The sequence below is a fragment of the Cyprinodon tularosa genome, unplaced genomic scaffold, assembly GCF_016077235.1.
Source record: "Cyprinodon tularosa strain WSP-4 unplaced genomic scaffold, ASM1607723v1 ctg39, whole genome shotgun sequence".
Taxonomy (NCBI): Eukaryota; Metazoa; Chordata; class Actinopteri; order Cyprinodontiformes; family Cyprinodontidae; genus Cyprinodon; species Cyprinodon tularosa.
The window spans coordinates 341,360-361,093 of NW_024039107.1; the positions used below are offsets into that span (position 1 = coordinate 341,360).

A 19,734-nucleotide genomic window follows, 5' to 3' on the forward strand; every position below is an offset into this window, starting at 1 on the left:
GGTTGAACTTCATTGGTATTATTCAGTTAAAATATTAATATTTACCTGAGCTGTGAGATATAAGGCAGACACTGTAGGAAACTCCTCACTTCACTCTCTCCATGTGAGCAGCCTGTCAGCTTCACTGCTTTCTTCTCTGATTGGAGCTTCAACACTTCCAGGAGGATGGAGGTCTTTCTCTCTGAGAGGTTTATGGTCCAGACTGGAGGACCTGATTTGAAAACTGACTGTAATGATGGAAGGAGACTCAGACCTCTTTCTGTCTCACTGTCCTTCACCTGGGAGTAAAGGTCCAGCAAGAAGTCACTCTGTCTATAATCGGCCACATGTTCCTCCTGATCCTCATCCTCACTGTAATCTTCACAATAAAAATCCTGATCTGTGTCTTGTTCACAAGAGGACACCTCAAATGTACAGACTGATACTAACATATCCATCACTTTATCTCCTGTCTCCTGTTCTAACTTTGCTGCTGCAATGAGTAGATTCACCAAGAACCTGATTTGTTCAGGCGGATTGAAGCAGACAGGAGCGAACCTGGAACAAGAAAAAAATATTTTACTGTTGATTTGAACTGTATAAACTCAATAACAGTACTGATGGACTCTTTGAATATATGTTTTCTTTACAAAGCTCTTTACACACATTTAAAGTAAGCTTGTTGGCCCTGTACTACGAAATAACTTGCACATAAAAGGGGAGGGGATTCTTACATATCATGACAGGTGGAACATGAGAAACTTCCTGGTATTTCATTTTTAGTACTCAGAGTTAGGGGAAATAATGCAAAGTTTTGTTACAAGCCAAACAAGCTTCTGCATTACACAGTCTAATAATTGTCTTCAGCGTAAGAAGGCAAGGCAATGCATGAGACAGCAACAAGACCTGGCTGTAGACACAATGCAGGCTACAGGCACTCTCCAACGTCCAACGGGGGGGATGCCAACAGTCAGTCGCATAAACATTAATTTATATATCTCTCCCTCTCTTATATATATATGAAAACGTTCCTGGATTATTAGAAATAAAGACATCAATATTTTAACCAGTAGTAGTTTGTGTTTATTGCACAGCAAACGATTTATCACTCAGGTCTGACTCACCCTCCTCAGTAAATATCTGAATAAACGAAGACAGATTTCTTTGGTTGGTGCCTAATGACCCTGCTGATAGCCACAGTCTATTTTGCTAAATTGGTGAAAACAAATGGATTTTTTCAGCCGATCCAGGAGTCTGATCTTGGAGGCCAAAGACCAAGAACCCTGGTGAGTGAGTTACATTTATAATCATTCAACTAATAATAATTAAATGGTTTTACCCTCAATTTTGAATGGCCTATTAATTAACTACAACCTCCAGTTCTAGTTAATAACATATTCAAATATCACAACACCAGATACAAACAGACAACTTGGTTGTGGCCAGCCAATCTGACATTGTGATCATTGATCAAATCAAATTAACGTATATTAGACATTTTTTAACAACTTATATGGCTTCCTGTGCTAAAACATATAATGAAAATCATCAGATTACCTTACAAATCCAAATAATTATGACTGCTTTCCTGGTAAGCTAGAGTGATTTAAATTTTTAAGTTGGAGAGATAAAATACATTTCTAATGTCTTCAGCATATGGACATGAATGCACATATTTAGTTTTTTTGTCTTGTACGTTTTTTTTTTTACATCTGCTCTAAAGAAAAACTCATAATTATCAGACATTAATGAAAAATACTACAGCAGGTGCACAGTGTTACTATTTCTTGAGCTATTAACACTTTTTGATCACTGCTGCATTTTATAGAAAATATTTTTTTTTGAATAATAAGCGGCTCATTTACTGTTGAAAAGCTGTATGCATCGAAATTTAGTTTGTATACACTCTGTGTATACAAAATGATAATACATTTTGTCTAAGTTAAATACTGTTAGTTTTGAGGGTAACATTTAAAGTCAGAGCTTTTTTCCATCTGTTTAATTGACAGTAAAAAGTTAAATGACTGTACCTAAACTTTGAGATATAAGGCAGACACTGTAGGAAACTCTTCAGGTCACTGTAGTCATCATATGAGCAGTTTCTGAGCTCTACTTGCTTTTTCTTTGATTGGAACTTCAACACTTCCAGGAGGATGGAGGCCTTTCTCTCTGACAGGTCTATGATCAACTCTGCAGGAGCTGACTGGAAAACTGACTGTAATGATGGAATGAGACTCAGACCCGTTTTAGTCTCACAGTCCTTAATCTGGGAGTACAGATCCAGCAGGAAGTCAGAGTTATCTTTAACGTCACTATCATCATCAGGGTTAACATTGAATCTTCTATTGAATGGGTAAGCTCCATTAGGAAAAACATTGAGCAACAGCTCCAGCATCTTCTCTCCTGTCTCCTGTTCCGTCTTTACTGCCGTTGAGAACAGCCTTAGTAAAAACGTGTTTTTTATATGAAGAGCTGAATTCCAGAGATAAAACCTAGAACAAGAAGAAAAAAATATTAAATCCTGATTCCATCAAAGCTGCATTTACTGCATACAACCACAAACAGCTGATAGACTTTGGGTTGTGTATTTCTGTTCTGTTTCTGATTAAATTAAGATCAGTGCCATTTTTGCCGCAGAATTTTGTATTTAGTAGACAAACTAAGACTTATAAACAAATAACAAGACAACTGTGGGCCAGCTCTGTGCCTCAGGTTCTCATTAATGCATTATTAACCAGGGCTAAAAGATTTTTTTAACTGTCCTCCTAAACCCACTGAATGATTGGCACCCAATAACAATAACAACACAGGTGATTTAGACTATACATTCATATTTGTTATTTGTATAAAGCCACCGGCTTTAGACAGGACATTATAAATTACTTCTATAAGTAAATACATTTACTGCGATAAAGCAGTTTTAAAAATGTAAAAATGTTATACACTGCCTGGCCAAAAAAAAAAGGTCACTCACTCTAATACTTTGTTGGAGCGCCTTTAGCTTTGATTACGGCACACATTCGCTGTGGCTTTGTTTCGATTAGCTTCTGCGATGTCAAAAGATTTATTTCCATCCAGTGTTGCATTAATTTTTCACCAAGATCTTGCATTGATGATGGTAGAGTCTGACCGCTGCGCAAAGCCCTCTCTAGAACATCCCAAAGATTCTCAATGGGGTTGAGGTCTGGACTCTGTGGTGGCCAATCCATGTGTGAAAATGATCTTTCACAATTTGAGCCGATGAATCCTGGCATTGTCATCTTAGAATATGCCTGTGCCATCAGGGAAGAAAAAGTCCATTGATGGAATAACCTGGCCATTCAGTATATTCAGGTAGTCAGTTGACCTCATTCTTTGAGCACATACTGTTGCTGAACCTAGACCTGAGCAACTGCAGCAACCCCAGATCATAACACCGCCCCCACAGGCTTGTACAGTAGGCACTAGGCATGGTGGGTGCATCACTTCACCTGCCTCTCTTCTTACCCTGATTCACCCATCACTCTGGAACAGGGTAAAACAGACTAACATCTTTTCTACGACCACGGGATGTGTCTTTCGACATGGTTGTTTAGGAAATGAGAAGCAAGTCATTGCACCAGTTGGGGTTAAATAACTTGTTGCCAGCTTGTCGTTTCACAAAGGCTCGTACCTATATGCTTAGTTGAATCCAGGTGGCGACTTTTTTTTTGGCCAGGCAGTGTATTTATGGGATAAAACAAAAAAATGTGCAAGCTAGTTAAATACTGATTATAGGTATAATATCCCTTCATTGAAAAAATATATATACAATGCTTTTATTATTTTGTAAATAGCAATCCTCGGGTACTTTACCTTCAGAACAAGAAGCTGAAGAAAACAAGGCTAGTCTACTAATTTATTATTTAATGACTCACAAAATAAACAAGTCTTTTATTAAAGGATAGAGTTGTTTAAAAGAAGCACCACTCTTTGTATTGCGACATTGCCACGGCAACAGAGCAATAGCACCAGGCAGTCCCAAACACTTTTTCTTTGTTTAAAATAAACTAGAGCTTAAGGAATACTTCTATTAGCAATGTCTGTGATAAATGTAACAATTTAGATTATTACATACACAATGTAACACACAATATGTAATATAAAAACAAAACTATTTGGTATAAATTTCCATAACAACCATGCCCCATCTTTTTATAAATTACTTGAAGCAGAGTGTCCTTAGTGTGCTGAGCCAATCGCTCTCACACCTGGCCACATGTTAGGGGTGTAAATCACACCCATCATGGCGATTCGATTCAGTATCGATTTCCTGACCCAACGATTGGATTATTTTCGATACTCAAGAATACATCATCTTCTTTTTCCTCCGCCACGTCTGTCTTGCCTACCTCTTTTTTCACCTCCACCATCTCCGCCATGTCTGTCTTGCCTACTGTTAATGCGACTGTGTGTTTGCTAGTGGAAAGAGGGTAGTGGCTAAAGGAAGCGAGGTAGGAGGGCAAAATAGGTTTAGGGCCACCGAAGCACGGGAGTCAGAATTACGTCCAGGAGCAAATGGATAAAAATAGACATGGGGGGGAAAAAAACATGAATAGATACTCTTGCAGACTTTTCCATGCATCGGATCGTCGGCTGTTGGATCCTTGCATCGATACAAAACAAAATTTACACCCCAACTACATGTGAGGAAAGTTCTAGGTCACAGGGTTTTTATCAAATAAGATGAGAAAGCATGGTAAGTTAGAAATGTTAACAGTGTTTTCAGTGAGATATATGATTAATAGATCCACTACATATTTGAAAAGGAAACTATCGACAAGTGACAGCAAGAAAGAAAAAGTTATACAATCATAACTTAAAATGGAAAACTCTCCTGGAAATTAGTTTATCACTGTCAAAATGACCACATTACTGTACCTGAGCTCTGAGATGTAAGGCAGACACTGTAGGAAACTCCTAACTTCATCCTCTTCAAGTGAGCAGCCCGTCAGTTCCATTGGTTTCTTCTCTGATTGGAGCTTCAACACTTCCAGGAGGATGGAGGTCTTTCTCTCTGAGAGGTTTATGGTCCAGACTGCAGGAGCTGACTGGAAAACTGACTGTAATGATGGAAGGAGACTCAGACATGTTTTAGTCCCATGGTTCTTCATCTGGGAGTACAGCTCCAACAGAAAATGACACCGACACTGATATTCCACATGCTTTTCTTCATCAAATTCATAACATGTGTCTTCATTAGTTACAGTAAAGTTATATGAGCAGACTGATGCTAATTGTTCCACCATCTTCTCCCCTGTATCCTGCTCTGTCTTTGCTGCTTCACAGAAGAGATTTGCTAAGAGCCTGATTTGTTCATCAGGGTCTGAGCTCCAATGGTCAAATCTGGAATTAAAAGAAAAAATAATTAGTCACGATTATATATGAGCTTTATAATCTTATACACCAAACCGCAGCATATAAACCAGTTACCTAAAAGAAAAAAACAACAAGTTAAAACATTTTTCAAGCAATTACTGACAGCACAAATATTAATACAGCTGCCAAAATGAATATAGTATACATATAATAGTCTAACTAAATCTTCTATTCTCTGGACACATTCTTTTCTTGCTAAAAAGACTGACAAATTCAATTAGCTAATAATGTTATTATTTATCCAAAAATGTAATTAATTTCTCATGATTAAGGATCGTTGCACATTCATCGTTTAACTATAAAGTAGTCAAAGAAATACAATGACAGGTTTACTTTTAGCATTTACCACATTTGTATGTAATTAAATTCAGGATTTATTATACATTACTTGAGAATAATTCTAATTCTCTAATTAATGATTAGATTTTCTGAACTTTTAATTTATATAAATAAAATTACTCCCATCTAAAGAATATCTTAATTATTTTTGACGAGTAAAACTTTTTGTGCAGGTTCTTTTGATTAAAACAGGATGGCAAGATTTGAACATTGTCTTTAATATTTCAGAATGCGGTTTGTGGACAAGAGCTGTAATTTTTGTTTAAGAAATCTAAAGTCAGGGGTAGCGGCTATAATATTTTATTTCAATCTGAAAAACTCACAGAGAGAGAAAGATGCAATTAGAAGAGTTTATTGATACAATAGTTTGAACTTTGGCGCTCAGGCCTCGGCAGGAAACATAAACGCTGGTTTATACTTTAATGCAGATAAACTGATGTATGAGAATAAGGATATTCCCCCCGGGCCTGAAACTGGTGGTGGAGTTTAGATAGGTGAAGTTTGGTTAATCCATAGAGGCTGGTATACAGGGTGATACTTGAGTTAGATGTCACTGAATGAACAAAGTTTGCATAAACTGTCCATGAAGAGCAAGCATGAAGCGACTGTGGAGAGAAAAAACTCCCCTTTGGGAAGAAATCTCTGGCAGAACCAGGCTCAACGTGGCGGTCTTCTGCCGGACCGTTTAAAGTGACAGGGAACTCCATGGAGTCTGGAGGGAGTACACACTGGAGGTGAGGTTGAAGGAGCATCGAGGAGGAGTCGGATGAGCTTACTACAATGGTGGAGAAGGGGATGGAGGTGGGTTGTCTGAATCAAAGTCCGACATAGGAGCGATGGATCTTGCGCTTGTTGAAGAGCAGGCCTAGAGATGATTTGGAGTGGCTTTAAGTAGAGTGCTGGAAGATGATTGGGCATCCAGGAAAGTGGCTTGAAGCGGGTTGGCTGCGTCGGAGGCGGATCAGCCTCAGATTGAATGGAAGTAATCAGAGTTTCTTCAGTTGAATTTCCGCCTTAGCTTCATTTCAATCTGAAAAACTCACAGAGAGAGAAAGATGCAATTAGAAGAGTTTATTGATACAATAGTTTGAACTTTGGCGCTCAGGCCTCGGCAGGAAACATAAACGCTGGTTTATACTTTAATGCAGATAAACTGATGTATGAGAATAAGGATATTCCCCCCAAAAATTGCCGAGGTACAGGCCTGAGCGCCAGCATATGCAGAAAGCGGAGGGAGAAGGATGAGTACAGAAGGACTTCATTATGCACAGGCTGATACACGTGATAAATGAATAATCATGACAGGGATCATAGCAGTGAGCATGGCAGAGAGAAAATAAAGGAGTTTTGCAGAATGCTTAGCAGGGTGCATTGCAGGAAGCATAGGAACATGCAGGGAGCATAGCAGAAAGCAAGGCAGGAAACGACAGGGGATGTGGCGAGGAAGCAGGTTGGAAACACACAGGGAGCAGGCAGGGAGCAAGGCCAGGGACCACAGGGAGCATGGCAGGGAACACACAGGGAGCATGACAGGGAACAAGGCCAGGGACCACAGGGAGCATGGCAGGGAACACACAGGGAGCATGGCAGGGAACAAGGCCAGGGAGCATGGCAGGGAACAAGGCCAGGGAGCATGGCAGGGAACAAGGCCAGGGACCACAGGGAGCATGGCAGGGAACAAGGCAGGGGACCACAGGGAGCATGGCAGGGAACACACAGGGAGCATAGCAGGGAGCATGGCAGGGAACAAGGCCAGGGACCACAGGGAGCATGGCAGGGAGCACACAGGGAGCATGGCAGGGAGCACACAGGGAGCACACAGGGAGCATGGCAGGGAGCACACAGGGAGCATGGCAGGGAGCACACAGGGAGCATGGCAGGGAGCACGGCAGGCAGGTAAAGTGGCAGGGATCACACGGGGAGCGTGGCAGGGCGCATGGCAGGGAACATGACTCACGGGGAGCATAGCAGGAAAAACCCAGGGAGCATGGCAGAATGCAAGGCAGGGAATGAGGCAGGGAACACACAGGGAACATAGCAGGGTGCGTGGCAGGGAGCAATGATTTAGCAAAGATGAGAATATATTTTAAACCACCACCAGTATTCGAAGTTAGCTTACCTTACAGACAGAGAGAGCGTTGAGCTGCTAAGATTGAAGAGTGTTCAGGGAGGATATAGGATTTATAGGCTGAAAAAGTCTATCGGCCCAACTGCTGGAGAGAAGCCACAGAGACACCACGAGCAGCTGTTTTGTGGCTGCCCCTATCCTAAATGAGTGGCTGGAATAATGACTGGATGAAAAGCCACAGATTCTAATAGTATTCTGAGATGGTCTTGGAACCAGCATGGTGACGCGGGAGAACCCTTGCGCGTGACGAAGTGGCTTGAAATGAGGGAAAAACTTTTGGCGCTTGAACAGATTAAACATGGTGATAAACGGGCAAAGGGGCCATCTGTACGTAAGATAGAAATAAAACAAGGGCCTTTCCTTTAGAATGATTCAAGATATTTGTAAGATCGATGTGGAAACGAAGATCCGAAAGAGACAAATGCCGGGAAGGATCGAAACGACTATTAGTTGAAGTGAAGCTAAACCTGATTTATGTAGAAACTGGAGGAAGTAAGTACGAACGAAGAGAGTGGGTTAGTTAAGGATGAGTTCTTCTAGCGGAGGAACGGGGGTCGGAAGGAGATCGGCAGAAGGACGAAGATGTGGAAGGTCTGAAATTTAAAACGAGAAAGAGCATCAGCAGCATGGTTACAAAGACCAGGAACGTGTCGAGCAGAGATGATGGAGTTGTAAGAGACTGCTTGCCAAGTTATGCCTCTAATGAATGGCATGAGAGATTGAGAGGAGGAGCGACCTTAGAGATGGCGTCAGCGACTGCCATGTTGTCGCAGAAGCGGATATGCGCATTCTCCTCCAAAGCGGGCCCCACAGACGGCAAGCTACGGCTAAAGGTAAACCTCGCATAGCGCAAATGACTGAGAACTAGTAAAAGAGGGAGGCCATGAACCAGCAAACACCTGTCCTGAAAGAAACCCCCCAAAACCTACGGATGGGGCAGCATCCGTGAAAAATTGGAGCATGTCAGCGTTTGAATGATGCCATCGAAAATAATTGCCGTTCCATTTACAAGAAGTCTAGCCCAGAAGGAAGGATCGGAACGGCAACCTTCGTCCAGAGAAACCTAATCTAAGAGAGAGGGAACAGAGTTAGCTAGGTCAAGCAGTCGGGAAATGAAGGAACAACCATGATGCGCACAGCAAAATAAGGTGACCAAGCAAAGAAGCAACTGACGTTTGGAAATAATTGATGCAGAGCTATAAGACTGAGAAATCTCACGAATCTGAGACAGCTTGTCTGCGGGCAGGGATGCCATCATGGCCACTGAAACGAGAGCTATGCCTAGAAACACAATTTGTAACAGGGCCGATGGTTTTTCTTCGGACAGGGGAACACCAAGTGGTTAAGAGCTTTAGTTTAAGGAGTGACGAACTGGGCTAATGGAGGGAGGAACTATGCGTAGGAAACCATCCTGAGATGAAGAACGCATGGCAAATGAGTAACATTAAGGAGAATCCAACACAGAGCTTCTGAGATTGTCAAACAGACAATGACTGCTCCTGCAGCAAAAGGTGAGACGGACAGCAAAGTAGAACAGAGACTTCCATTTAGCTCCGAACAGGAGCCATTGAGAAGGGTGAATGAAAATAATTTTGTCTGCTTTGGCCAGCCAGGCCCCTTGGCCGGTGGTCTTAATGAGAGAAAATAGCGTGGTCTACAGAAGCGTAGTGAAGAGAAAAGGAGGAAAGAGGGAAGAGGCTATTTATGGAGGAGTGACGGCCAGAATGAGGGGCAGATAAGTCCAATATGAGCCTCATTTTCCCAGAATATAGCGGTTAGCTACCACTAGGGGGCTCACACGAAAGGGAGCAGACAGAGAATGTTTTGAAAGGACCAATCGTGAAACTCTTGGACGCAACTTGTGAAGCAGCTGATCTACGACGTCTGGTTCTTTGAAGCAGATTGGAGATTAGGGGAGGGGTGGGGGGGGGGGTGGGGGGTGGGGGGGTGGTGCAGACTCCGAAATGAAAACCTTGACACAGACCGGTAAGAATGAAGTTGACGAAGGTGCGGTCGGATGATGGGTAAGATAAATTGCCAATTCAGAAATAATGATGGGCGTAGAAGATGATGGGCTATTAATGTTTGAAGGTACGATTTCTCATGAACAGAACACGACGGGGACAGACGGACTTGGGATGCGCATCCTAGCAAAGCTGCAAATGTGGAGAAACTGCAATTAGGAAAGGTGCATGTACTTTCATTAAACTTATTACAGATGGGTCTGGAATTGAATATCTGGACGTTTCTACCAGAGTCTGTGGGCTGGGCAAGTGTAGAAGAGAACGGAGGAGGAATAGATTGAATGCTAGACTTAAAGGGTATAGATGGGCAAAACGCGCTCGGATGATTTGAAACAGCTGTAATGTCACCTGCTGAGGCGACTTGATGTTCAACTTCACAGGAGGGGAGGGTGAGTGAAACTAAATTAATATATTTCCCTTATATAATATTGCAACAGGCAAGGAGAAACGTTAGAATACATAGAAATATATAAACTGCCTGGATGGAAAGGGCGGGGGAAGCATAATGAGCAGAATGGAAAAAAAAAAAAAAAAAAAGAAAATTATAATAGAAACATGGTTAGATACGTCTTACCTAGAGCTGGCTCAGGGCGGGCGTAGGCGAGTGTGAATGTAGGAGGAGGAGGAAGGGGATCCCGCTGCAAAGCTGAAGGCAGTGATGACGTGGCAGTGTGGGGATTTCCCAAGGCTTGGACACGTGCAGACAGAGTCTGAACGGAGCGATTTAGAGAGTCCAGGGTGGAGCATAGAGAAGCCGAAAACTGGTCAACTGCGGGAGGATTGTGGAAGGGTGGAGCCGCTATGGATTGAGAAACTGACATGGTGGGAACATCTGAAGAAGGACCTGGGTTTGCGTCGGAACGGAGAGAGGGACCGGGCGCTATGGCGGCTGGAGCTGGGACGTTCTCTGCTGCGTTTGCATGACCGCTTACGAACCCTGGAGCGGAGTGCGGAGGACGGAGATGAGAGAGCGGCTAGACGGGAACTGCTTCGAGCCGGAGGATTGGAGGTAAGTTGATTTGTCTGAATCAAAGTCCGACATAGGAGCGATGGATCTTGCGCTTGTTGAAGAGCAGGCCTAGAGATGATTTGGAGTGGCTTTAAGTAGAGTGCTGGAAGATGATTGGGCATTCAGGAAAGTGGCTTGAAGCGGGTTGGCTGCGTCGGAGGCGGATCAGCCTCAGATTGAATGGAAGTAATCAGAGTTTCTTCAGTTGAATTTCCGCCTTAGCTTCATTTTACTGGCTCCTGGTTGCTTTCTCTGCAGCTTTTGGTCTCGCATGATCTCAATTAAGAATATGCATGTCTTTTATCTTCTCTAAAACCACCAACGACCTGTGGATGTTAAAGGGGAACAGCCTTGAACATGGGGCCCTTGATTTTACGTTATTACATCATGTCCTACTCACCCATATGAGTTTTGTCTCATTTGGAGCTGTTCTGAAGATATTCTGTTAGGTTATATCCAAGTAACGTCTTCCTATGGGCAACGACTTGAAGGCACAAACTAAACTGTTCATAATTTATTCTATATGGTACGCCAGCATTCATAACATGCAGGTGAATCACTGTCCCCAGACATCCGCGGTTATATTTTTTACATGTATATATATTTTTTAAAACAAAGCGGAGTGGGTATGACATCATCCGTGCTCCAGACTGGAGTTGTGACAGGCAGCCCGGGCCACTGGCGGCTACGCTCTACCCCTTCTAGTCATTCGGCGAGCTAATCTGAATAATTCAATTCCATTTCAAGAGCAAGATCATCTGTGGTAGCAGCACTAGACATCTTCTAGGCATGTGAGGAAAACTAGCAGCAGTTCGGCAGTCGGCTGTTGGGGCTTTGTAGCCAATGAAATAAGATTTCAAACAAGGCTACATGTGTCAAGGGTATTTAAAGGGGAACCATGTTACAGTCTTGTGTTAGAGAGAGAGACAGGCAGCTGCGGCTGGAGCCATGTGCGCAGCTTCAAGCTGAATGATAGCCGATTTTGTTTTATTACAATGCCTAAGCAGGGTTCCTACAGCATAAGGCAAGTTAAATTCAAGACTTCTTAATGCCACTTGAAATAAAAATTTAAGACCAAATTCACAAGAAACACAAGAAAAACCCACTTGTGACAATTAAACCAAAGGTTTATTTTAACATAAACCACTGCACTAATGTTTCAAATTTTGAAAAGCTTCCCATACAGGAAGAAAGCTAAAAACACACAAATGACAGATATATTTTAACAAATATTTAACTGAATTCACAAACTTTGTTTTAGCAGGGAACAAAACAAATCAGTTTTAAAGCCCCAACATAACCAGTGCTAAGTCTTTTTTGCAGCTGTTTTTCTTTGTATGGTTTTCTTAGTATGTTTGATTTGGTGATAAGTGGAGGCGTTGCAGAGACAAGGGTGGAACTAAACTGAGAAATACCGGCTGTTTCTCTGTAACTCCATTTTGACGCTTTGTGTTTCGCAAAGTGCGACTCCATTGCCTTAATTCCCATCCCCCTTAATTCCCATCGTTCCGAGCTTGAATGACTTCTTGCACAAAATCCACTGAGCCTTATGTATGTTCCCTGGTTTTAGCCATGGAGAAAACTCTTGGCTGGAGACAATTTTGGTTACATTTACACTTGCTCATATTTTCCAGACAGAAGTTAATGGTTCATCTCCCAAATGTTCCGGCCGCGACAACGGTTTTATTGGTTCCGCTATCGGGACGGAACCAATAATGGTGATTGTCAATTTTAACGTTTTATTTAGATTACAAAAATAAATCGTAATAAAAATAATCCTATTTGTGATGTTTTAAAAATTAAGACCTACGAAAGACTGATTTAAGACATTTTAATACCAATTAAGGCCTTAGTTTTATTTTGAAGAATTCAATGCCTTTGAAGACTTTTTAAGGACCTGCGGGAACTCTGCTAAGGCTGAAAAAAATAAATAAAATACAGCTCAGAAAAGGCAGTTGGGCTTATTTTAGCTTGAAAAACAGCAGTTTTACTATCTTTTATAGATTTTTATGTTATCTAGGTGAAGAATTCAACATTTTGTTATATACACTGATTCTGAAAATAGTGGAAAATACTTGCTTCATAAATGTTTTATGGCCATCAAAATGCTACAGTGTTATTCTATGGGACAAATAGTAAAGCAAAGCCAAGCATAGTAAAAGTATTTGGAACATTTTGGCACAATTTGCACATTTGGAGATTTTTGGAGATGCTAGGGACATCAAAAGTTCAAAGTCCCACAGCTCTGGAACTGTTGTAGCTAGAGGTCAGAAATGTTCTGCATTTGTGGTTGACATGATGTAGAACAAATGTAACACATGCCTTTTCTCAAGCATGTATTTATTACCGCTGTTCTAAAAAGACCTATCATTTTTGAGAATGAAAAAAATGAGCTTTGAGTCATGTTTGAATTGATGCAGCTTGGTCAATTGTCTACTCACCTAATTTTAGAAGGTATTAGCTTTCTAATAATGTATTTCACATTTAATATGGGCTTACAGTTCCTAAGTTATTTGCATTTCCATTTGGGTATGCAAAATAGGTGAGAATTTCCCATAATGAGGTGGATTTAAATTATGGAGTTATTCTTAAAGCCATTTATTTTCCTAGGTCCGTTGTCTTTTCATTTTTATTTAGAACAAAATAAAAACAACATAACTTCTAGCTAAGCACAGTAGAAAACAGTTTGTCTCTTTTCATTTAGCAACACCTGAGCAGAATGACACTTGACCTTAAATAACCCCATTCCCTTTCCAATGTATCAAAGCACAAAAGGAAATGCACTCCCTGGTGGAGATAAAAACAGAAAAACAAGGTAAAGTCCTCCTACACATGGAATAATCGAAGAGTTCGGTAAGAGAATTGTTAGAATTAGTTGGAAGGGAGATTGAAGCTTGTTACGCTAGCGAAACACCACTGCATTTTTGCCTGACTAGCATCAACTGCCAGTTGAGGAAAGTCTTCATCAGTCCTCAGTAGCTGTATTGAGTCAAAAGGACGTGGTGGCTTAAAGTGTTTAGGTCCTTTTAGATGACGAAAGATAGCTGTTCACTGATTGCCCATGAAATCAAGAGAAACGAAAAGACTTTCAACAGGGAATGGCAGGGAAATGTTAAACTCAAGGGTGATAACAACACTAAAATAATCGATTGAAAGGAGATAATAAACAGAGTGTCTCAAACAAAAATATAATTTTACTTTAACAAACTGTAAACCATTCCTGAAGGGGGAAAAAGAACACTAGAAATTGTTCTGAATTTAGAGGCAGGCTGCAACTAAACTGTGCAATCAAGGTAGGTGCTTCCTGAAGTGAGCTGGTTATCACATTTCTACGTAAAATGGTGATGGACACTCGTATTGGATAGAGAGGAGATACTGCTCAGAGAGCATATTTCCTGAGGAATACTCAGACATCATGAATCAAGCAAAATAGCACTCTGGATAAATATGATGAGAGAAAAGAACAACACAAAAAGGCTCAGAAAAGGTAATTTGGCATGATTTAGACCCTTAATCTAGTCCAATTTCTAAAAAATATCTTCTTTGACCACCTTCTGGAATGTTTCTTTGTTGTTTTTAATGGTTAAAAGGTGTTTTGTGACAGTTTTTCTGTCTTAAAAAAAAGCTGTTCACTGCATGAAAAGTGTGATTTTCGTCAGTATGCGGCACTGTAGATTGTCGTGGAAGTTCAGGTTAACGGCTGTTCACGGTAATTTGAAGGCATCGCCGAAAACTCCCATAAATTGTCAGAAATTGACGTGGGCTTTTTTAGGCAGTGTTCCCCCCATGCCTCCCCCCCATGGAATTCTAGGGGAGGCTTTAACATGTAAATGTGAATGCTTTGAGCTATACAAATGCAAATCAGGGATGGAGGGGGAGTTTTACCCCAAGTGACATTTTTCTAGAATGAGGGGTCTGCAGAGATCACAGTCTCCTAGAGCTCAACTACTGTGCATAGTGGCATGACTACCGTCACCTTTTCTTTGGTCTTACTTAAATGCACAGAGGATGTATTAACCACACATCTTCTAGCAATGCACTCAACTGGCAGTAATGATGCTGGGTATGACGTGTCTGTTCCCTGCAAGCCCCAAACTTCTATTGGCTTTCCATAAAAATGTCTGTCTGGATGGGGATGAAGCCATGTTTACATGATAGACACGACGATACACGACTCTTCCCAGACTGCCATTCATAACATCCCTGTTAAATCTGCCGTGAAATATCTTTGTGTTCACATCACCAAAGACAATAAATCACTGGAAAAACTAAACTGTTGGAATATTTTAGATAAATGTAAACTTAACTTAAATTTGTGGTCTCAACATGACATATCCATTTTTGGTCGAACTTGTTGAATATTGTTATAATATGGTTAAGTCATATTGTTTATATGTTTACTAAATAGAATGAAAACTAAATACAATTTGGGTTAAGATTGTAATGTTTGGTCATTTAAGTGTTTCTCCACTAGATGGCGTAGGGGCCATATGTCAGCCATGGTTGTTTAGTTTGTGATTCCTGACCAGCGAAGAAGTCAGTGATTTTTCTAGAAGATGTAGCTCTATGTAAATGCTGGAAGTTGCCGCAGTTCAGAATTAAAGTTATATATATAAGGAAATCGAATCTACCGTCGTCTTTTTCAGCAAGATTGGATGTTTCAGCTAAATCCACAACAGAACTTTCCTTACAAATATGGAATGTCACTCAAGATTTATCCATCCAGCTTATTCCATATCCCTTCCTAAACCTGCAATTAAAGCCATAAATCAAATTAACTTCAACTTTATCTGGAAAAACAAGACACACTACATTAGGAAAGGCGCAATGGTTAAAGAGTATAATGATGGAGGTCTTAAAGCAATAGACTTTGAATGTTTAGACGGAATGATTAAAATGAATTGGCTCAAATCTTTTCTGAAAAGTGAAAATAGTTTTTGGTGTCATATCCCCTCCAAATTATTTATAGAATTAGGAGGAATTAACTTCCTTCTTAAATGTGATTTTGATCCTAAGAAACTTCCTGTTAAACTTTCTTCTTTTCATCAACGCGTCTTACTTTATTGAAAACTAATATTTAAGCATAATTTTAGTCCTCATAACACCCCACTATGGAACTCCCGATATGTCCTATTCAGGAACAAGTCTTTATTTTACAAGAGCTGGCTAGAAAGTGGTATATGACCGATAATGCACATTCTTGATGACAAAGGGATTTTTTTACCTTTTGAAACTCTTTGCTCTAAATTCAAAATAAATATTAGAAAACAATATAATATATTAATCAAAGCCCTTCCTCAGCCTCTGATCATAATGTCATACAACCTACTCCTAAACCATGTCCAGGTAAAACTTCCCTCTCTGTTACTCAATGGTCAGTCTGTTATTGATAAAAATCTGACCAACAATGTCAGACGTAGTTTGTTTGTCAAGGAATTTCATGCCGATACATCCCACAGAAACCTAATCTCCAAGCATTTTCCAAAAGAGAAAGTGGGAAAACTGCGGAATACATATCTAGTTTCCTGTTGCTCCAAAGGTTAAAGAAGTCCGTTTCAAAATAATCACTGACATTTATCCTTCCAAGGAATTTCTGAGGCTCCATTTTGGTTTTTGAAGAAAATTATTGCACCTTCTGTGAATGTGAAACTGAGACTGTTGGTCACCTCTTTTACGATTGTATGTACATGAAAGTTTTCTGGGAAGATTTCTGCTTCTGGTGATCATCTAAATTTGATTCTCCTTCTCATCTGGACAAAGAGAATGTTTTGTTTGGACTAGAAATGAAAGATAACCTGCAGGACCTAGCCTTTAATGTTTTACTCATGATGGGGAAATTTTACATTCACAAAAACAAATACATGAGGACCAAGCCAAACTTCAACGTTTTTCTTAAATAACTTTATTTGTATTTTCAGTCACTTAAATTTATGAAGAAGAAAAATGGTATAAAATTATACACTTTTGTAAATGACCATAAACTCAATGTAAACCCCTAGCTATTATTATTTGATGTTTATTTTATCTATTTGTTTATTTATTTATATGTTTGTTACCCTTGTTTTATTTTTATTTATTTTTTACATTCTATGTCTCATTTTCTTTAAAGTCATAATGTCACCAACTGCTGTGTATCTTTGATTGATGTTTGAATTACTTTGAATTTGCTCGGAGCCATATCAGCAAGTCCAGATTTGCACGATGTTGATAAAGACGACATTGTGTGTAAGTGACTTGTTTTATTGTTTTCTCCTTCCTTGTTACTGTGACTTGCGTTTGATTTTTTTATTCATACCACTCTCATTTAATTGTTTTCCAGCTGCCTGTAAGACGTATTATGAGACGGTACGCAGGAGCTTCAGATATACGCTGCCAGCGAACACGTTGTGTGCGGAAGCTGCCAAGCATTCAGCTCGGAGTCGGGCTAGAAGAAAGAGGGTAAGACTTTATTTGGTGACTATTTTTCAGGTGCATTGATAGATGTGTTGTGTCCATACGCAGTGCATCCCATCGCATAGTGCTGATTCATTGTTTTTTACAGCTGCTGGAATCGAGGCAGAGTGTGCTAGCTGATGAGGAAGTGGAACTCTGGAAGTCCGCCACCGTCGACCTCATGTCTGACGAAGAAGATGGCGTAGTTGGCGGTGTCTCTGGATGGATTGTACGGCCGCCGCCATTTCGTAGGCCGGATCTCTCTGAACTCCCTTGTTAATCTGCAGTCCCGGTTAGGAGCGATGCCGAAGTACAGGGCCACGCACAGTAGGCGTCTGCACATCGGACCTGCCTCGGAGGGAATGCTGCCAGTTACCTCCAACCCCGAGGAGGCAAACGGACAGTTCACGGAGTTGTAATTTTTGGATACGCATGTGTGGGCAGATCCTCGCGTTGTATATAGTTGTGTATGTTTTAATAAAGCTCTTTCTTTGCATAAACATCTTCCTGGCAAATGTTCATTTCCTGTATAAATTCATTCATGTCCTTGATGGTAGCCTAATAATAGTGTAGTATAACATAAATATACAGTATATGAATAAATAAATATATGCATAAATAAATAAATAAATAAATATATATATATATATATATATATATATATGCCAACCAATCACGAGCGATTTTACTTGTTTAAAAAGAAGTGGTTCCGTCCAATACTCAGTAAGAAAATTAAAGCCTGGCGTGGCCACGTGTGGTTTTGCTGCCAATCACGAGCGATTTCATTTGTTTGAGAATAGTGGTTTCAGCCAATACTGAGTAGGTTATTCAAGCCAGACCTGGCCAGCCGCGCGGGTTTGCTGCATTCATATGCTAATTAGGGCCTTTAGTACAGCTAATCGCTCTCCACATACGTCAGAGTCCGTTTCCGACAATTTGTGGCACTGACAAACAGCGACAAGCGCGGGTTGCAAATTGTCTTTAACTGACGAAAATCAGGGAGATCTGCTTGAGTTTACGGGGACGAAAATCTCACTTTTCATGCAGTGGTTGAAATCAGCATGTAGGCTGTATTTTTAAATACCTAAAAACAAAAAAATTATGCATTTTCAGCTTTAGTTGGCCAAACGCATGTTGTTCTTTCTCTCATAAGTACATGTTTGTCTACATGAAGTCTGTATCAATAATACACACTATATAACCTATTAAGATTTAACAATAAAAAAAAAGATGGTCAAAGCAAATAACTTTTTTCCCAGTTTAGTTTTCTTTTTTCTAACATTACTAAGAACGTCTGTACCTGAGCTGTGAGATATAAGGCAGACACTGTAGGAAACTCCACACTTCACTCTCTCCATGTGAGCAGCCTGTCAGCTTCACTGGTTTCTTCTCTGATTGGAGCTTCAACACTTCCAGGAGGATGGAGGTCTTTCTCTCTGAGAGCTTTATGGTCCAGACTGGAGGAGCTGACTGGAAAACTGACTGTAATGATGGAAGGAGACTCAGACCTGTTTCAGTCTCATGTTCTTTCATCTGGGAGTACAGATGCAATAGTAAGACTAGACGATATTCATCCTCTTTTTCTTTTAAATGGAATCTTTCAATAGTTTGTAGATATGAATGATTCCTTTTTAAAGAAAATCTTTCATATCCCAAGCCTGATGCTACCAGCTCCACCGTCTTCTCTCCTCTCAGCTCATCTCTCTCTGCTGCTGCACAGAGTAGATTCACTAAGAAGTTTGTTTGTGTTGAATTGTTGGAAGTCTGGAACCAAATTCTGCAAAAATTAAAAAGGTGAAAATGTGGCAATTATTTTTTTTTTAAACCTCATCAGTTCAAAATTGATCAGTAAAAATAGCTTGGACAAAACAGAACACACTAAACCGATACTGTACCTGAGCTGTGAGATATAAGGCAGACACTGTAGGAAACTCCTCACTTCACTCTCTCCATGTGAGCAGTCTGTCAGCTTCACTAGTTTCTTCTCTGATTGGAGCTTCAACACTTCCAGGAGGATGGAGGTCTTTCTCTCTGAGAGCTTTATGGTCCAGACTGGAGGAGCTGACTGGAAAACTGACTGTAATGAAGGAAGGAGACTCAGACCCGTTTCAGTCTCATGGTCGTTCAGCTGGGAGTAAAGATCCAGCAGGAGGACACTCTGATAGTAGTCATTCAATGTACTTTCTCCTAAGGGGAATGTTGTATAACTACAGACTGACGCTAACAGCTTCAGCATATTCTCTCCTGGTTGCTGTTCTGTCTTTGCTGCTTCAAAGAACAGCACTGCTAAATCTTTAGATGCCAGGAACCCAAAACTGCAAATTAAATAATAAAAAAAGAAAAAGAATGCATCATTTAACTTTGTTTAAAACCTTGTGTGTTCACAAATTTAAACTGATTAAAAAAATAAATAAACAGATACTGTA

General features: G+C 40.5%; 1 protein-coding gene across 1 annotated transcript in view; it reads right to left on the bottom strand.

Moving 5' to 3' along the window:
* The window catches only part of LOC119791427, a 58,428-nt gene that overhangs the window by 14,863 nt on the left and 23,831 nt on the right, over nt 1–19,734 (bottom strand). Inside the window, exons 8-12 of the mRNA XM_038297500.1 lie at nt 19,204–19,623; nt 18,609–19,085; nt 4,879–5,343; nt 2,010–2,471; nt 46–537 (exon numbers count right to left, since the gene is read on the bottom strand). Of these exons, the coding sequence (XP_038153428.1) occupies nt 46–537; nt 2,010–2,471; nt 4,879–5,343; nt 18,609–19,085; nt 19,204–19,623 (2,316 nt within the window). The remainder of the gene's footprint in view (nt 1–45; nt 538–2,009; nt 2,472–4,878; nt 5,344–18,608; nt 19,086–19,203; nt 19,624–19,734) is intronic.